Source organism: Kogia breviceps, chromosome 4 (assembly GCF_026419965.1).
Source record: "Kogia breviceps isolate mKogBre1 chromosome 4, mKogBre1 haplotype 1, whole genome shotgun sequence".
In the NCBI taxonomy this organism is placed as follows: Eukaryota; Metazoa; Chordata; class Mammalia; order Artiodactyla; family Physeteridae; genus Kogia; species Kogia breviceps.
Window position 1 is genome coordinate 56075595 of NC_081313.1, and position 18586 is coordinate 56094180.

An 18586-nucleotide genomic window follows, 5' to 3' on the forward strand; every position below is an offset into this window, starting at 1 on the left:
AGTTAATTGAAGCCAAGGGAAAAATGGCAAACAACAATCTAAGAACAAGTCTATGTATAACTCTAGATGAAGCCATTCAAATAATGTAGCAATTTAGACATTTCTTAGAACAAAGGCAGAAAAATTATATGAATTTAATTGTAATACATATGTCCATTATTAACTTTATTGACCCTATTTGACAAGCCTGAAGACAAAGTGGAGCTCAGACCTGGAGCAGATAATCCAGTCAACAATTTGCAATTAGGCAGCTCAGACAGGAGCTCGATGATTTTCCAGGCTAGTCGAATACATAGTATATATACATGGAAGTAAAATATTCTAATGAATTCAGGCCTCTCGACCTGTCAAGCTTTCTGTGAAACAAACAAACAAACAAAACCCCATTTATCATTTCTGCACGAAAGAGATCTGCAAAATCACAACATGCCTTTCTTGTTAAAATTTAAATACTCCATTAGCACAAATGCAAACTGAGGCTGTTAATGTTTCCAGGGAGACCCATAAAATTCTCCCTTGTAATTTAGCCTCTCTTTAGGAATGTTAACTCTTGCACACCTGAATTCTTCCCAAAGATTGTATGAGGAAATTTCTGCCTCTATGTAGTAGATGTACATCTATTTGAAAATATTTCTCATATTCGTAAAGGTGTTTGGTGTATCATCTGAAGATATTTTAGATGTGTAGTCAACTCAGTTTCCAGAATCTTTGTAGTGTGTGTGTGTGTGTATCTACCTTCATTCTTTGCAAGACAGGAAAACTGAACAAGATTTAAATGGGGGTAAATGCAGCGTATGCCTTAAGGATTTAAGAGGTGTGTTTAAGTAACACACTGCCATTTATACTTACAAGTCTGTATGCATGACCAATGACCAGCAAAAATGATTAAATGACCAAGTGTTTATTTAGAGATAGTTCACCTGTGTGGTACCCCTAGACGTTCAAGTTCCTGCCTTTCGTAGATAGGCAATAATGATGGTTGTTCCAGAGGTTTGTTTCCGGCAATTGAGGTTGCACCGCAGGGGTACAATCAAGGATACTACCTACATAATGGCTCTACCATGAGCCGTCTATTTGGGAAGATATAAAAATACATGAAAAACAAACACACACTCTCAGTTCGGTGGTTCCCCCATTTTGCCTGGCCTGCTCCCCAGGACTCCCACCTCTGCTGTACCCTTTAGCCATCTCTCTTGGAAGGTCAGGAGAGAGGAAGCAGGAAGAGATGAGGGAGGTAGGGCATCAGCACTCCTTACCCTCGTATTCCCCTCACCCCAGCTTCCAGTCTTGTGAACGGAAGCCTGAACGTTTGTGGGAATAGACAGGTCATGGCCCTCAACTCTGTAGAAGTTTTATATAGTATAAAAAGTTGCCACATTTCTTTGCCTCTGGATAAGAAAATTCAGGACAACTAACAATTGTGAATGAAAGAGCTGTCTGCCAAGCTAGGCAGGTAAATGCCTGGGAGGACAGAGAGGCCACGTCTTTTAAGATTGAGATCCAGCTTTCTTAGCAAAGATCACACAAATTTTGATTGATATCTAGGGGTTGAGAAGTCAAGGTCAAAAATGGGAGGGGTAAAGAAAAGTAACCAGATACACAAAATGCATATGCATATTGCCAAAAACCTTTAAAAACAGAGCGAGCCCTGGACTTGAATGCCAGCCTCCATATCTCTGCTTCCCCCACCCTCGTTCTACATTTTCTAGCCACGTACAAGCGGACCATGGGAAAGCTAGCAGTTGTCTGGTAGCCCCCTAACTGCTACAGGCTCACCATCTTTCTGTCCTTTCTACTGCCTCCCTGGAGTAAAGCCTGTCATTTTCCTAATAACTGTTTTCCTTTACTCTTCCAGAAGAGCTGCATTTACATTTTATGAGGGGCAGGAGTTCAGTCCACTCTGTTAGTTATACTTCCCCTGTGGCCTGGTGGAGAGACTTCCCCGGCCCTCCCATTTTGTGGGCATCCACTGCTGGTCACCACGCTCTTCAGGAAAGGAGTTTCCACATCCTTCCTTAAAGCTTGAGAAATGCTACCGTGATGTTTTTTTCCAAACCACTTGGAAACGAGTAACTGGAGATCTGTCATCTGTCTTCCTTTCCTTCCTTAGGAATCCGATCATGGGACACAAACCTGATTGAATGCAACCTGGATCAAGAACTGAAACTTTTTGTATCCCGACACTCTGCAAGATTCTCTCCTGAAGTTCCAGGTGAGGCTTAGTTCAGTGTTAGTCAACCTAGAATTTGAAAGCGTGAGAAACAGGCCATTGGTTGGAAAGCTTTGCCTGGGGCATGGAAAAGATGTCCTCTTATTGCTAAAGGATTCTCTGTGTGTGTTATCATCAACTAGGTTAGCAAGAAGCCATATATCAGGAAAGTCAACTAACTCTTAAGTTGTCACTGTGTGGGTTTCTATTTTGTGGAGTCTTAAAAGTTGTTCAGTTCTAGGGTAAATTTAAAAAATTTTTTTCATATTTATCTCACTGTACTCTGAGCTTAAGGGTTTGAAAACTATTTACATGTTAATTTTACTTACATGAAGTTATGAATACAAATTGGATGCTCCCAGAATTTCATAACTGCCCTTCCCTCTCAGGAAAATTGAAATATCTACTTTTCTATCTGAGTGAAATATACATTATCATTTTCGTCTTTGCATTATCACCTACTTTTCTTAGTGTGGGTAAAAGAGTCTGAAATTCCGAACTACTGTTAAAATAGCCTTTCTTTCAGAGATGAAAAAGAATACTACAGAATAATTAAAGGTAAGGACACAAACATTTGTCATTTATGAAGATGCTGTCGCTAACTAGCTGCTTCACTGGGGGTGTAGTCTACCTGTGCCTCTAGGCCTGGGGATGTAGGCAGACAAGACACCCACCTTGTCTTCCTCATGTGAGCTGTGACCCATACTTCTCCCACTTAGTCACATTTGAGGATTATGAACAGAGTTACTTGTCCATAAAGACTCTAAACCTGGGGTGTGTTTCTCAAAAGCTCTGCCATTGATCTATCACAGATACTGTTTTGCATTTTATTTCTTAAATATCACCTAAATTTTGTGTAAAAGAGAGAACACCCTTTTCTGTTTACATGATTTTGTTGTATGATTGCAAATTTTCTTGGCATTGATAAAAAACCAGCAAGGAGGTTCAGCCTTTTTGACTGATTACATCATATTCCATTAGCCTTGTACATACTGAGATTGGAAATCATTTACAGAATGTCAGTGCCTTCATGCATCACACTTGGCTGCAGCAGTATGCCCATGAGACTGGGATAGTTCTTCTCTTTGAGTTTGCTGTTAGAATAAAATCCCATACTTTTCAGCTATCAAATGAATTGTAGCTTTCAAGCATGGAGTTGAGTAAATGTGTTAAGAAAAACTTAGCAAGAACTGGTTCATTAAAAGTTAAACTTGCTGGGCTTCCCTGGTGGCGCAGTTGTTGAGAGTCTGCCTGCCGATGCGGGAGACACGGGTTTGTGCCCCGGTCCGGGAAGATCCCACATGCCGCGGGGCGGCTGGGCCCGTGAGCCATGGCCGCTGAGCCTGCGCGTCCGGAGCCTGTGCTCCGCAACGGGAGAGGCCACAACGGTGAGAGGCCCGCGTACCGTAAAAAAAAAAAAAGTTAAACTTGCTGTAAAGCCATGTGAAAATCAGCTCTGTAACTTTGCGTAGAGACAAAAAGAATGATCCAGAGACTATCAGACAGTGCATGATTTGCTGAAATAAAGGTACAGTATATGGTTGTTGCTCTCGTTGTTATGTTGTATTTTTATGTCTTGCACATTTCTGTGACTTTTAAATTCATCTCATGAAAAAATAAGAGAAGTACCCTTTTCCAACAAATATGTTTCAAAATGTAAAATTCAAGCTTTTATCCTTTCTCTGTAAGTTGTTCTGGCTTTCTTACTATGACTTTTTTTTTTTTTTTTTGGTAAATGAATCCTGTGATTTGCATTGTGTTCATTCATACTTCTATTTGACTTTATAGAATGACAGTATATTGTGAAATGAAAGGCTGCAAGAATTGCTAAAGAATTAACCATTTTTGAACCAGGGACCTAGTATTACTCTTGTGGACTAAGGAAGGTCAGGTCCCCCCACAAACCACTACCACGGGCTCATGTAGCCCATTCTCCCTTCTTTTCCTGCTGTCACCCACAGTAAAGATTGGTTACCGACCTAGTTGTAGCAGTGCTGTACTAGGCTCTGTGTCTAGAGATTGGCGCCTGGACACACAGCACCCTCCCATTCTTGCCAGCTCCAGGAAAAGGTTATGAGCTTCCTTCCCCAGCCTAAGAGTGCAGCTGTGCAGGGCTGGGCCTCTGCTCTGAGAACTGAGCATCCAGAATGCAGCCATGGGGGTGAGGCCCTGTGTGGGAAGCATTCAGAGCGGGGTGAAGGTTTCTAACCAAGACTACAACAGAGGATAAAAGCACACATCAGATTCAGTTCAGGTAAGTAAGTGTGTTTTAGAGAGAAGAGATGTTACGTTAGAGGATGAGGATGCCAAATTGGGGTAAGTGGAGATCGTAGGGTGATCGCTGGATTGGACCCAAAGAAGCCTTTAGCTTTTCCTGACTAAACTGAAGGGTTTTACGGGAAAATTGGAGATCTGTTTTTTAAGTGGCTCCAAATCTAGTGTGTCTTCCCCACTCACTGATGGTCTGTAGAAGCTAACGCATGTACCTCAGGCCCCTAAAATGGAGTCAGCTGAACCTCTGCATTTAGAGTTTCAAGAGTCTGAGTTAACTTAGAGGCAAGGAGCAAGATATGAAGGTTGAATCCTCTAAAAAAATAAAGCTGCTCCTTCAGCCAATTAAAAAATACCTAAATAGCACCTACAGTGTGCCAGGCCCTGTGGGGTGGGGAAGGTGAACACACAGTGATGAACAAAAAAACACAGTCAGTGCTTTGCTTACTCTTGTCTTCTTGTGAGAAGAGCAGGCATTTAACAGTCATATACAGACTAGCATAAACTCTAGCACCCTGCATCAAATCTAAACAGTTTTTTATTTTGCTTAGGCTGGCAGAGTTTTAATAAAATATTCATTGTCCTCCCTGATGACACAAGTATAGTGGCACTCAGAATCTGTAGAGATTTGGTCCAGGACTCCTGTGGATACCAAATCTGATGAATGCTCAAGTCCCTTATATGAAGTGGCATGATGTTTACGTATAACCTACGCACATCCTCTCATATACTTTAAATCATCTCTAGATTACTTATAATACAATGTATAATACCTTAAAGCCATGTAAATAGTTGCCAGCCTGTGGCAAATTCAAGTTTTGCTTCTTGGAACTTTCTGGAATTAAAAAAAAGTATTTTCAACCCTTGGTTGGTTGAATCTGCAGATGTGGGACCCGCAGATACGGAGGGCCAACTGTAGGTGAGGAACTAGGGTTGCTCATATATCTGTTTTGCATTCATGCTACTATGCCCCTGTTGCTATTTTTAAGAATTGGAGAGTCCTTATAAAAGACTGGTGGTAGCCTCAAATGCAGCTAATAGCTCATGCGAGCAGCACAACCAGATTTGTCAGATTTGTTCCCTTGTACTAGTTTACATCTTGTACTAGTTTTTAAATATGGCTTTGAGATTCAGTTGGCCTATTTCGTCAGGATTGCAGGTCTGATTGAATGGCTTAGTCATCTTGAACAAATATCCTTTGAGCAGGAAGCTGGAATATGTTGCTTTCTCTGCAGAGGTGGAGGTCATCTACTATGAATAATGAGGTGATGGGTCCTCCAGTTCCCCAGAATGTGAGCTCTGGGATCACCAAGTGCCGTCCAAGTCTGGCGTACTCTAATTCTTGGAATAGTCAATCATCTAGGGTCATCTTACTCGCTCAAACCTGTTGCAGCATTGACTTCCTCAATATCCTTCAGCAGACGTCTCTGTTCCCAGGGCAGGTCTCTGCTGATTAGCCCTGGTGTAACACCACTCCTGGCCACATCTAAGCAGGGTTCAAGTGAGACCAGTTATCTTGAGAGAAAAGGTTATGTATTCTTTCATGAACACCCCCCAGTCTTTTCACTCAAGTCAAAGTTCAACAGTTGAGTTTTTTCAAAGTAGAGGAATAGTCGTATATTTCCTTATATGTACAAAGTCAAATACTATCGTAAAATTTTTGTTTATATATTACAGCATATTTTTTGTACCTTAATTGTGTTGGATGAGAATCATTTTGATAAATCTTACCACGAGAGCAGAGCTAGGTTTACCATGCTCTGGATGGAATTTATTTCACTCTCCATTCGTGTTTGCTTCTTTCCCTAACTTAACTTTAGAGCTATCTGCCCCTAACAATAGAGAGGACTATCTCCTAGGGTTATAGAAAGTGTCCCACGATTGCCTGTGTTAGACAAACATCATTTCAAAACAACAAACAAATACAGAGCATTCCTAGGACAAGGGACACCAGAATGAAAATTAATTTCAGTCCTTTTCCCATCATTTTGCTACTTCTGCCTAGAAAAATAATTCAACATTTTTGTTAACCCAAATCCTCACCAGCAACAGAGCATGATGCAGATTCTGGATCGTAGCTCTAAAAGTTATTTGCTGTGGGATCTCTGACAAGTTACCTAACCATTCTAAGCCTCAGTTTTGTTGTTTGTAAAACAGAGATGAACACTTCTAGCTCATAGAGTTTTCACGAGGATCAAATGAATTAATTTGTATAAAGATCTTGAAACAGTGCTTATCACATGGGAAAACAAAAAAACATAAGCTAGTATTAAAATTGTGGCCCTTGTGGAAAATCTATCAGATTTGTGTATTTGGTGATTATTATTATCTAGGGGAAATAGTGGCTTTAGATACTGGCTGGCTTCCTTTTTGTAATAATTAAAAAATTTGTATGAAAGGGGTTTCTCAGAGAAGCAATTGCCGTCGACATTATCAGAAGGCACACAGTTGCCGGTTATGTGCAGGAGACAGCAACATTCTTGGGCTGAGTTTAGGAAGGTCCTTTGGGTGTGAGAGCGAAATGGAGGTGATGCATTAAGGTGCTGCCGTAGCAGGACCGTAGGGCAGGGTTGAAGGCCATGTGCAAAGGGGTCTTGTCGCTGCCTCTCTGAGGACGCTGACGTGGGTGAGGTTGCTTGCTAGCCTGCTCTCTCGCTGTGTGTCCACGGGTGACGTCTTCCGATCCCTCCTACCCGTCGTCCTCTCTTCTTTACTCTCCAAACGACAAGTGACTATAGACTTTTCCAGTTTTAAGAAACTGAGATTTCTTACGGTTTATTTTCTCAGTCAACTGAATAAATAGTAAGACTTTGGTATATTTACAGATTTGTCACTCGTTTTATAACTCCTAGATCGCATTCACCGAAAAAGCCTCACGTGGTGTGACTTTGTAATGTGTATATGGGGGGGGGTTCTGTTTAAGAATCCATGCCTTTTCTCTGGAAGGTAAATAAGCCACAGATTTGTGCTGAGTGACTGCTAAACATATCTTGCCTCAAGATGGGTTTTTTGATGGAGAATTAAAATCAAGCCCTTTGAATTTAAGTCATGAGAATCCCTTTGACGTTAAAGAGTGAAGGATTTACAACACTTGCTGGTAGAATGATAAGAAAATACTGAAATGCTCTTAGAAAAGGTCTAAGAATGTTTGTAGTCATCTTCTTTCTCTGTCTAGACGTGTATGTTTAGTCTGTCGTTGTACAGAATTATAGCCTAATTGTATGTACCTAGAATACACCAACCCCTCTATAACAGCCAGTAATGAATGTGTTTTCAGCCCTGCTCCCAACCTTTAAAAGATAAAGCACACAAATACATGTTCACTGGCATTCGAGAGGCTGACTCGACCCTCAGGGATCCCGTGATTTCCGAGGGACACAGGTACGGGCACTTGCTCACATGCCCACCGGGCTCATCTTTTCTCACTGCATCATCATATGAGGTTATGGCAGGAATCCTGGTCTTAGAAGAAAATGGCAAATAAAGAGCCTCCGTTTTGTGGAAGTAACCAGACCTCTGTTTAACATCCATTGAGGTCAATGCCGCCCGCCTGGGAAGGGGACTCCCATTTTAATGCAAATCACTCGCCTTTCTCCACTCGCCCCCTGCCCTCAGCCTTCCTGGCCCCTCCAGCTTCATGCTCCCATTCACACGCTGCCCCAAACTGCCTGCTTGACACCCCCCCCCCCCGCCCCGTCCGCATTCCTTTGAAACAGTGAGAAGTCCAGACTTTCCAAGGAGAAGATCCAGAATTTGGTAGTGTATGCAATACAGGCGTTAGTTCCTGTGAGGTTTGCAGTTTGCTCAGCTTTGAAATTTGGCGATCCTTTATATCCATAGATCCTTACAGCGCATGTGATTTTTTTTTTTTTCTTTCTCTTTTTCTTTTTCTGGTGCAAGTGTGGCCAGAGGAATAAAATGGTGTTTCATTGCCCTGTGCAGGTGCCTTCACTCCCTAGGGTTGTTAATGATGGCTCATTCAGACCACCCTAGAAATACCTATTCATCTCACTTTGTTTTTTTTTTTCAGAGTCAGAAGGCTGCTTTAGTCTGCCGGCTGTAATGGCTCTCAAGCAGTTCCTAATGGGCACTGCGGAACCACTCAACATAGGCAAGCATAGGCCAGGAAGGTAGCAGAAAATTGGCTGCCCGGGCCCAGTAGCCATTTTGGGGACTGTCAGTAACCCCGCCATTAAATCTCACTCGGTGCATCCCAGAACAGCTGTTACCGTCACCCACCAAGGACGGCATCTTACGCTGAATGTCAGTGCTTTTGTCTTCATTTCCAGAGACCAAAGAGAGCCCATGGTATTTGCTAGATTTGCTGCTGTGGTGGGTGTGTATTTGTTTGTTTTTAAAGCACACCACACAGCAACCAGCAAGTACAGTCCCTTTACTTTTTACTGCCTGCTTTTTTTTTTTTTTTTTTTTTTGTAGGATCTTTTGTTCAGCATCTATGAAAACATGCTGGAAATGATGGTGGAAGATGAGGAATAAAGCATAAGCTAGTAGATTTCTTTTAAAAAAGTCAAGTAATATTTCTGAGTGTTTAGGAATAAGCAAGGAATTTGTAAAGGGATCTATAGAAGGATTAGCTATCCCCACTGCTTATAAGTTAGTTGGGAAAATACATCATTCACAGCTTTAAAAGACACTAACAAAGAGTGTTTCCTTAATTTAAAAACCATGTGTGTGAGAGAGACAGACACACGAGGAGGGGCGTGGGGGTGGATTTAGTCAAATTCCTAAAGAAGACAAGGGGTGAGAAATGGACATCATAACAAGCATTGCATTTTGATTGTTCAACCACAGATTGAGTCACAGTGACAGAGGTTACCCAGGTACCAGCACCCCACCCCAGCCGCAACCCAAGCCTAATTAAACGCTACCCAGGCAACCATCAAGTATCTCCAACCATCATACTCCAGGGCTTACGCCTTTTGTTTTCTCAGTCGCTGTCTAAGGGTAATTTCTATTTCATGTGAAGTCAGATTTCCTTGGTCCTAGAGAAATGTGAGAAAGTAAGAAGTGCCCCTGGGGACGTGCACTTAAAAGTGGGCCACAGGGACTGGAGAAATTAACATAAACACAAGACAAAAATAATGTTGTTTTAATAAACTTTTCTAACCCATGGCGAAGACTTGACTACAGTCAGGACTAGAGAGGTGACTGCTTGCAGAAAATGCAATACGAGAGTCTACATATGATTTAAAAATAAAATTATCTCATTAACAATGAGCATTAAAAGCCTGGGGAAGGTGGCGTTCTATGAGATGTGGCTCCTTTCCCCCGGTTACAGCATCGCTCATTTTAAAGACGCAAACGGAATTGCCTTTAAAAATTGCCTTATGGAGTTAATTACCTGAGGGTTTGAGGTAAAATATGAACATCCCTAAAATAGCCTTGATTTGGAAAGCCCTCTAAACCTGCCCTTTGCTGGCCCTTTCTTTCCTGATCCAACTGATTTTCACTGGAGGCTATGAGTGAGTGAGGCACAGTGGAGCATTTTGGACCAAATTCATAGATTCCCTGTTTGCATCTCACATGGACAGTCTGGGGAAGGGACAACTGCTCCACAGAGGCAGCACTGCATGTTGGTGCACCTTGTCCCTAGGATGCTGCTCCATTCAGATGTTGCTTTTGGGTTCCGGAAATGTCAGTCGGTGGAAATGTCACATTTGGGGAAGCTAACTTGATAGCAATAAAACTGAAGACAGAATAAATTCTGCATCTCAGGCTGACGACGCTGTCTTGGTACAGAGCTCCTCAGCCATTTTGGGCAGTTGTTTTCTGCATTCTAAATTCTCGTCTGGAAGTGTAGACTTGTGTAAAAAAAAAAAGACCAGTGAAATAGGCATGAAGAGTGATTGATGGAACTCCTCCCCTTTAATGTTTGTGTGCATCCAAGACAGACAGACAGACAGACAGACAGACGAGAGAGAGAGAGAGAGAGAGAGAGAGAGAGAGAGAGAGAGAGAGAGAGAGAGAGAGAGAGAGAGATGGCGATGGAGGGAGGGATACCTTATCATATTTGGAAAGGAGATAGTCTTTTCACATTATGTCTTTTGAGAAGGTGTCCTAGTATCAGCCAGTCTGTCATTAAATATTTACGTGGCAGTTCCTGGGAGTTGTTTACACTTGAGCGTGAAAATAAGATAACTAACAGAAGAAGTCAGGGTATAATAATGTGTCAAATGAGAATTTTGCAGGAGAGAATCCTTCTGTAAATTTTTTTGTTCAAGCTATTTTAAAAAATATACAGGCATAAAAATATGCACTAAAATCTTATTATCTATACAAATTGAGGCATAAATACAACAGATCTAATGTACTGGATTCCCTTTGTGATCAAGAAATTTGGATTCATACTGAATTAATTATTCCCTAGTTTGGAGCTACATTGTAAGCCCTTTAATTTAATTATGAAAAGATTGAAAATTTTAGGATTCCTTCCCCCCCGCTCTCTCCTCCCCTTCCCCCCAAAGAACAGCATGTGAGAACAGAACTGCTGAACTGAATGTAGAGGCTTGATTTCAAAATTGTCTTCATCTTTGAGTGCTGGAAAATTATCCATTGGCAGACTCTGAAGACACTTGGGAGGGAGAGACTGTGGCAGTGAAAGGTTTTATGGAAATAAATCTGAAGTAATCGGTTCACTGCCCCGAGGCTAGAAGGGACACTTCGGAGAGAGCAGGGAGGGGACATCTGTTGTGAGCTGCTTCCCAAGACCGCCCCCCTCCGGAGAGTCCTTGAAGCCTGACCTAGTCAGCAGCTCTGGGCCACACCTGAAAGTACTGTCGCCCATGTAGCCCCCTGAAAAGTTGCTATGAGGCCTTTCCCCTTCTTGCAAAAACAAAGGGGCTGGACTAGATTGGAGTATCCGAAACTTTGTTCTGCCAACTGCTAGTTCTGTAAAATATTAATAGATAGTCAGTGGGGAAGAATGCCATGGTGAAATAAATCTGGGAACTATGGCATACTAGATCTTATGTTTTGAGGAGCCATAAGGTATGTAACTGCCTGTAAATAAACTTGTTTAATTTTGTATAACCGTAAATGTCCTTAACCTGTTTGACCTGTCACTTCCACTGCTGCTGTCTCCCAGGGATCTAAATTTCTCTAGAACACAATTTTGAAAGGATGGACTAAATGATCTCTGAGTCCCTTCCAGTTTTTGTATTCCATGATTCATGGATTTTTACTAAATTGTCTCATCTGTGAAATGTAGAAGGGAATTTGTCCTGTTCTGTGTTTAGTTTACAATGGCTTTTAATCCAAGTTTTAAAATGTCAGTGAACAAATTTAGTTTAGAAAATCTGCCTGTCGCATCTGCTAGGATTATTAATTTTAGGGGAAGATGCACGGCTTTATGACACTCAGGCTGATTTCCCAGTTTGGTAATTCTTGGCCCTTGGCCTTTCCCATCTGTCTTTACCTTGCAGACAGACCAAACAAGACAGAACTTAATCGTGTTTGCACGATGCCAAACACCTGCATGGAAAGTATTTCAGAAGTCAAATTCTTGAGCGTTTTGTCTACATAATGCCAAATAGGAAATAGATCCATTTTTTTCCATTAAAATTAGAATTTCCACATTGATGTTTGGTGCTGCATTGAGCTTCAGATTAGTTACTTATTCACAGATCTTTGGAAGGAGGCTGAAGATTCAACCTCCTGAGTTCTGGGGATCATCTGTAGGTTGAGTGTATTAAAAGTGCCAGGGACCTCATTTGTTCTGGATAATTGAGAATAGCCTGCGTTTTAATAAGCATGATCAGCTATGCATATCTTGTCATGTGAACCATCAATTAGCACAACACAATTTAACAAGTCAGTACATGCAGATATGAACACCTTTGGGAAGCAATTCTCAAATCAAATTATTACTGACAGTGTACAGCTTGCATGCAGGTAATCATTACCAGAAAGCCATGACTGTCCAGAAGGGAAAGTGATTTTTATGGTAATGTGTCATGTGATTGACTCCTGGTATCTAATAACCTTTGAGGTAACAATTTCAATCTGTCCTCTCCCTAATTTGATCATGTTTGCAAAAAATGTTTAATTCACTCCCTAAGACCTATGTGTAATATTTTTACAGCAAACCTTACAGAGTGTTCTAAAACCCAAATGAAATAATCTTTGTACCAAAGACATTACTGATAATATCGCTATGGATGAGAAGACTGGTGGTCTGGTTAATCAAATATTCTAGGTAATAAGTGAGTTGCCAGTAATTCCTTGTGGGATTATTATTCTTTGAAAGTTTTAGAATCTAGTTATACAGTCCTTTCTTTTACATATACCCTCAAATTTATCCAGAATTAGAATTCCTAAATCAAATTTATTTCTTTAGCTCAGGATATATTTAAACAACGTATAGAAAACATGCCCTTAGAAATCTGTTGTTCCTTTTTCCTTCCGATTATGGTGATATTTTCAAAGGGAGTTTTTAGTAAATAACTATTGTACTTTTGGGGCAAATATTGGCATTTTATTGAAGCATGGGCCAAGAGAGATGCACTCACACAAGAGAACACACTTTGTTTGCCACCTACTTGGAACCCAAGCTCAGAACAATCTAAGTGAGTCTCCCTTAGATAATTCAGGAGGAAAGTCCCCTGTGCTTCGGGTCCTCATTACAAACTCTGGTGGTAACTACACTGTCTGCACAGGGGTGTGCTGATTAGAAGTAAGTTCTTTTTTTTTTTTTTTTTTTTGCGCTACACTGGCCTCTCCCGTTGCGGAGCACAGGCTCCGGACGCACAGGCCCAGTGGCCATGGCTCACAAGCCCAGCCGCTCCGCGGCATGTGGGATCCTCCCGGACCGGGGCACGAACCCGTGTCCCCTGCATCAGCAGGCGGACTCTCAATCACTGTGCCACCAGGGAAGCCCTAGAAGTAAGTTCTTGTTATTGAAACATTAGTGAGCCAAACCATTTATGTTGAGCTAGCCAAATGGCCACCTCAGTACTAATATGATTGTGTTTCTATATAAGACATTGGATATCCCCAGTAGTTATACTGCTTTTGAAGTAGAGTTATTGGATCTAAATATTGCAGTGGAACTCAGAACTGCTGTAGGGAAAGAAGGGGAGAGTGGAGAAAGACGGCGGCGGTCTTCTAGGTAGCTTTACAAAATGTGACTTTGTAAAATATGTGTTAGCCCACTGCATTTACATTGTCCTGTTATATATACAACTACTACACCCCACTCCTAAGTCCTAGCCATTTTTCCTTTCTGCTTCCTGTGTCTCTTGCATATGAAAACATGATTTTTTAAATAGAGAACTGTCTTCTCCATTACACCATCTCCCTCCTCATGAGCTAATAAACAGAAAAATCCAACCAAGTGGTAAAGGAAAGGAGAAGTGAGATTATTTTTAAAGGCTTATAGCCTGTGCTTTTAGACGGTCTAGAATAGCTTTGGATCTGGAAATAGGCAGGTTGTGTGGCTAAAATTGTGTAAACATTTACATGCACATATGTAATTATATGTGTGTGCGTGAATGACTTTGCTTTTACATTATTTCAAAAACATCTTTCCTCTTTAAAGAAAGCATTCCAACAGCCAAGTAACTATCCATTGATGAAAAAGTGACATTTCATGTGGGTTTACCTCCTTTACTTCCATTGTTTTGTCATCTGTATCAATCACTCAAGCCTTTTTTTCTAATCTAATGTCATCTAGTTCCCCCGTTTCTCTTTTCTTTTTCTTACCCTTTTTCCTAATATGCCCCTCCCCACTCTCCAATCACAGTTTTCTTTTCTACAAATAATGCCGGTTTGGGTTATTTTAAAACATCTGACAAGATCGTTGTCTGCTTTTTAAAGAAGCATTATATTATGTATTTGTTATACATATCATTATACTGTCTTATTTTTGTTTTATACATAGAACAGAGACTATTTGGAGCCTTTGGAATAACATTCCAGCATATAAATATAAATGAAATAATTTGGCAAATTGACTCACCCTGGGGTCATCTAGAAATATGATTCCATCATCAGATAGAAATTTCTGTTGTTGGGATCCTTTAGCCAGCAAATGGATTTTCTTTGCTTGGTAAGCAGACTCATCAAAAATATGAAACTAGTTGTTAAAACAAAACAAAACAAAAAACCCAAGCTCTAACTTAAAACTTAAAAAGAAGGAAAAGAAAAAAACCAACTAACCAAACAAAAACCTATTTCGAATGAAAAAAATGGAGACCAAAGACCTTGAGTCAAGTAATCGTAGGGCTAGATTTTTAATCTTTCAGGATTCTAACTTTTCAGAAATGGCTTTTTCCCAGTCGCAACTGAATAATAAGAGAAAAGGAATGCAATTAGGTCATAACCACAGAACTAAGGAGGCCTTAGGCTAATGTCCCTTAATAAAGAACCGTAGAACAGTGCCTGGCACATAGTACTGGCTTAGTATGTGTATGGCAGTGAAGGAGAGGTGTCATGGGTTTGAGAAACTATAATTAGCTCTTAGGCTTGACAAATAAGCTGCATAAGAAATCTGAAAATTTGTAATGATTACTTATATTGCAAACAATTTCTTTATTGCAGATTTCCTTTAAACACTGAGGTGTGGCAAAATGTTTATTTACAAACTATTGATTACTTTCAGAGACTTGGTAGCCTAGAAGCTCTGGTTAAGAGTCAGTGTCTTGAGAAGCAATGGGTAGAACCTTTGGACAGTGGAGGTGAGCGATAGAAAATGTGTTCCAATCCCAGTTTTACTGCTAAGTAGATTGTGCTATTGTGTACATATTACTTAGCATTTATTAACTTCAGTTTCATTACCTCTTAAGATTCCTTTTATGTTCAGTACTCTGATATAATACCAACCCATAGTGAAAAAAGTCATTTACATATTAATAAAAATGGTTTGCCTGGAAAGTTGATATGCATAGCCAATGTGTAGAAGCGAGATGTGTTGTTAGTATAAAGTTCTTTGGAATTCTTAGGATACAATAACTTGCTTGGCTGAACAGTGCATAAAAACATATACACTCAGTCTATTCATTTCACAAATATATATTGCTTGTCTGATAGGGCTGGTACTGTGTCAAATATTGAGGTTAACGATAATAAGCAAAATAAATAAATCTGTATCTCCTACATGGTCTCCCATGGAGCTCTCAGTCAAGGTAAGGAGGCAGATATTAATCAAATAGTCATGTAAATATGTATCACAATCTGTGCTAAGTACTAGGGAAGAGAAGATGGTGCTATATAAGGATATAAAAGAGGAAACTGACCTATAAGGGGAAAGTGAGAGAACTGTAGAGCTGAGATTCGTGATGAATGCTTTTTATTTTACATTAAAACATTGGACACTGTATTTATCTTTCCCTTTGAATGCAACATTAGCAATTTAACCTAGTTTTACAGGTTCTAGAGTATACAGATATTTCTTGACTTTCACAGGGATCAATGTGAGGTTACAATAGCACATTTCTCAGGATATAGGAACAATTAAATAGACATGATTTTAAAATATTTCTGTGGAGATACTAACATTCTTGTAAGGATTCCACTACTTTGCTCTGAGTTAAGAGTGGAAGTAGAAGAGAGCTATCTGAATATTCATTGGCCTCTTAAAAGCATGGGCTTAATTACAAATTTGCTGGGCTGCAAAAATCCCAATGAGAGGGAAGTGAAGCAACCAAAATTTCTGAATCAGAATTTGAAGGTTTGTGTTGCAAAATAGTTATGGTTCCTGAGTCCCTCTGGAACATCCCTCATATACATGGTTTTTAGAGGTTCGTTCAGTACCTTCATCCCAGCATCTTCCCTGTGCCTCCTTCAGGGATACTCACCTGGTAATTGTAGGGTTCTGTTAGGCCAGACATCTCTTACTGATGTTTTCTTTTTTTTTTCAGGCCAATTATTAGCAGCTTTCTTGCTTCACCTCTCTGATCATTTGTCATTTACCTTCTGGTTTAAATGTCCATTTCTCCTCTTGCATGGCAATTAATATCTCTTGGCCCTACTTGATGAAGTATAAAAATACTTTTGCTTTAACCTGGAGGATATGACCATAGCAAACAATCTAGGTATTATTGGAAACCAGTGTCCCTTATTGGGAAAAGAAAACCTGACTTTCCCATTAAGTCTAGTATAGAACAGTCTTTCTTGTTCTACATAGGATTTTATGTGAAAGTGTTAAAAATTCAGTTGCATGCAGATTAACTTTCCCAGTCATTTTTTGTTCACTCCCAGATCTTGGCTACTCTTCTGACGCTATCTGAAATTAAAATATGTTGTAAAGAAATATTGAGATAGAAGTATTTTTCATTATTTTTGTCTGAAATACTCTTGAACCCTTTCAGACTGCAGACTTTGGTCTTTTTTCAGGTGCAAAGTTCTTTTCCATATATCCTTGTCACTGTCTCTGTTCACGTTCTGATTTTAGCCTTAAGAAAATGTATAATTCTTATAATAGTATAAATTGTTTTTATACTCATCCTCTGTCTCATCATTTTTCTTTGATCTTTTGCCACATATTTTAGAACACCTCACATTTGCCTTGTACATCACGGTCAGTATTCTACAGGGTTTGTCCTGCCCTTTGTTGCCAATTTAATTTCTGCTACTGCATTTCGTCTTTCCCAGAATTATTTTGTTAATTCCACTGTCTTCTTTTTCAATCTCTACCTATAATTCAGCCCATTCTGTTTTTATTGTTCTCTGTCATTTCACACAGATGATGTCTGCCATCTTTTATATAGAGTGTCATTTTCTAAAATTTTATTTTTTTCCCTATGGAAAGTCATTTTTATTGTTTTTGTTTTTTTTTTTTTTTTGTGCGGTACCCGGGCCTCTCACTGTTGTGGCCTCTCGCGTTGCGGAGCACAGGCTCCGGACGCGCAGGCTCAGCGGCCACGGCTCACGGGCCCAGCCGCTCCGCGGCATGTGGGATACTCCCGGACCGGGTCACGAACCCGTGTCCCCTGCATCGGCAGGCGGACTCTCAACCACTGCGCCCGCCACCAGGGAAGCCCGAAAGTCATTTTTAGAGATAGGCTTTTCCACCAAGCCTCAAGCCAGTGCTCATTTTTTCTTGTACTGCAGAGTCTTTTCAAAGGTCCCATTTTTTTCTATTTATTTTCTTCTTCTTATAACACAGAGAAAGGTCTGTCCAGGCACAGCACTGGCTAACAGGGTTGTGGAGACTACTTACTGATCCCCACTGCCCACTTGGGTGCTGGCAGTTTCACCCTTTCATAACTAGAGCCTGGAAGTCAGGTTCAGGTGCATATCCCCACCCCGTGTCCATGGTCCAGCATGTGGCTTGGGATGCAGGCCTGAGAAACGATGGTGTGTCTTTGCTGTCAGAGCTTCTGCCTCTGATAGAGAACTAGATGGAACCTGCAGTTCTGCTTTGTACAAATAAGATGTCAGGAAAACCGTGTACAGTATGGGCTGCTCTCTGAGTTCTTCTTCTCTCTGCTTCTACTTGTGAGTGCTTTTCCTGAGAAACCATTCAGCTCAGGTTGTAATGCAGGATGGCAATATTTTTCTACCCCCAGTGTCTGCTAGGTTCTGAAGGATTTATGTTCTTCGTCTATAAATCTACCTTACAGAGGATTTATGAAAATTTGGTGGCATTAGGACGTGTAAAGCGTTGAAGTGGTGGATGGAACATACTAAGTGCTCTACAAACGTTAGCTATTGTTAATATAGGTACTGTTTTTCTGGGGTGGAGAGTGTGTTCAAGTGTGTCCAAAAATGTGTATTTCAGTTCCCTTTGGTGCAATTCTTCCTCCCCCTGCTGAACCCCTCCACCCACCGCCTTTCAGCATATGGCCATCTATTTACTTTTTTTTTTTTTTTTTTGGCTGCGTTGGGTCTTCGTTGCTGCACACGAGCTTTCTTTAGTTGCATCGAGCGGGGGGCTACTCCTGGTTGCGGTGCGTGGGCTTCTCATTGCGGTGGCTTCTCTTGTTGCGGAGCACGGGCTCTAGGTGTGTGGGCTTCAGTGGTTGTGGCACTCGGGCTCAGTAGTTGTGGCTCATGGGCTCTAGAGCACAGGCTCAGTAGTTGTGGCACACAGGCTTAGTTGCTCTGTGGCATGTGGGATCTTCCTGGACCAGGGCTCGAACCCGTGTC

At 40.8% G+C, this 18586-nt stretch overlaps 1 protein-coding gene across 2 annotated transcripts in view; it reads left to right on the forward strand.

The window, feature by feature from the left end:
* The window catches only part of MAP1B (microtubule associated protein 1B), a 234430-nt gene that overhangs the window by 143582 nt on the left and 72262 nt on the right, over positions 1-18586 (forward strand). For both annotated transcript variants that reach the window (XM_067031113.1, XM_059061754.2), the window contains one exon: positions 2111-2212. In XM_067031113.1, the coding sequence (XP_066887214.1) occupies positions 2111-2212 (102 nt within the window). The remainder of the gene's footprint in view (positions 1-2110; positions 2213-18586) is intronic.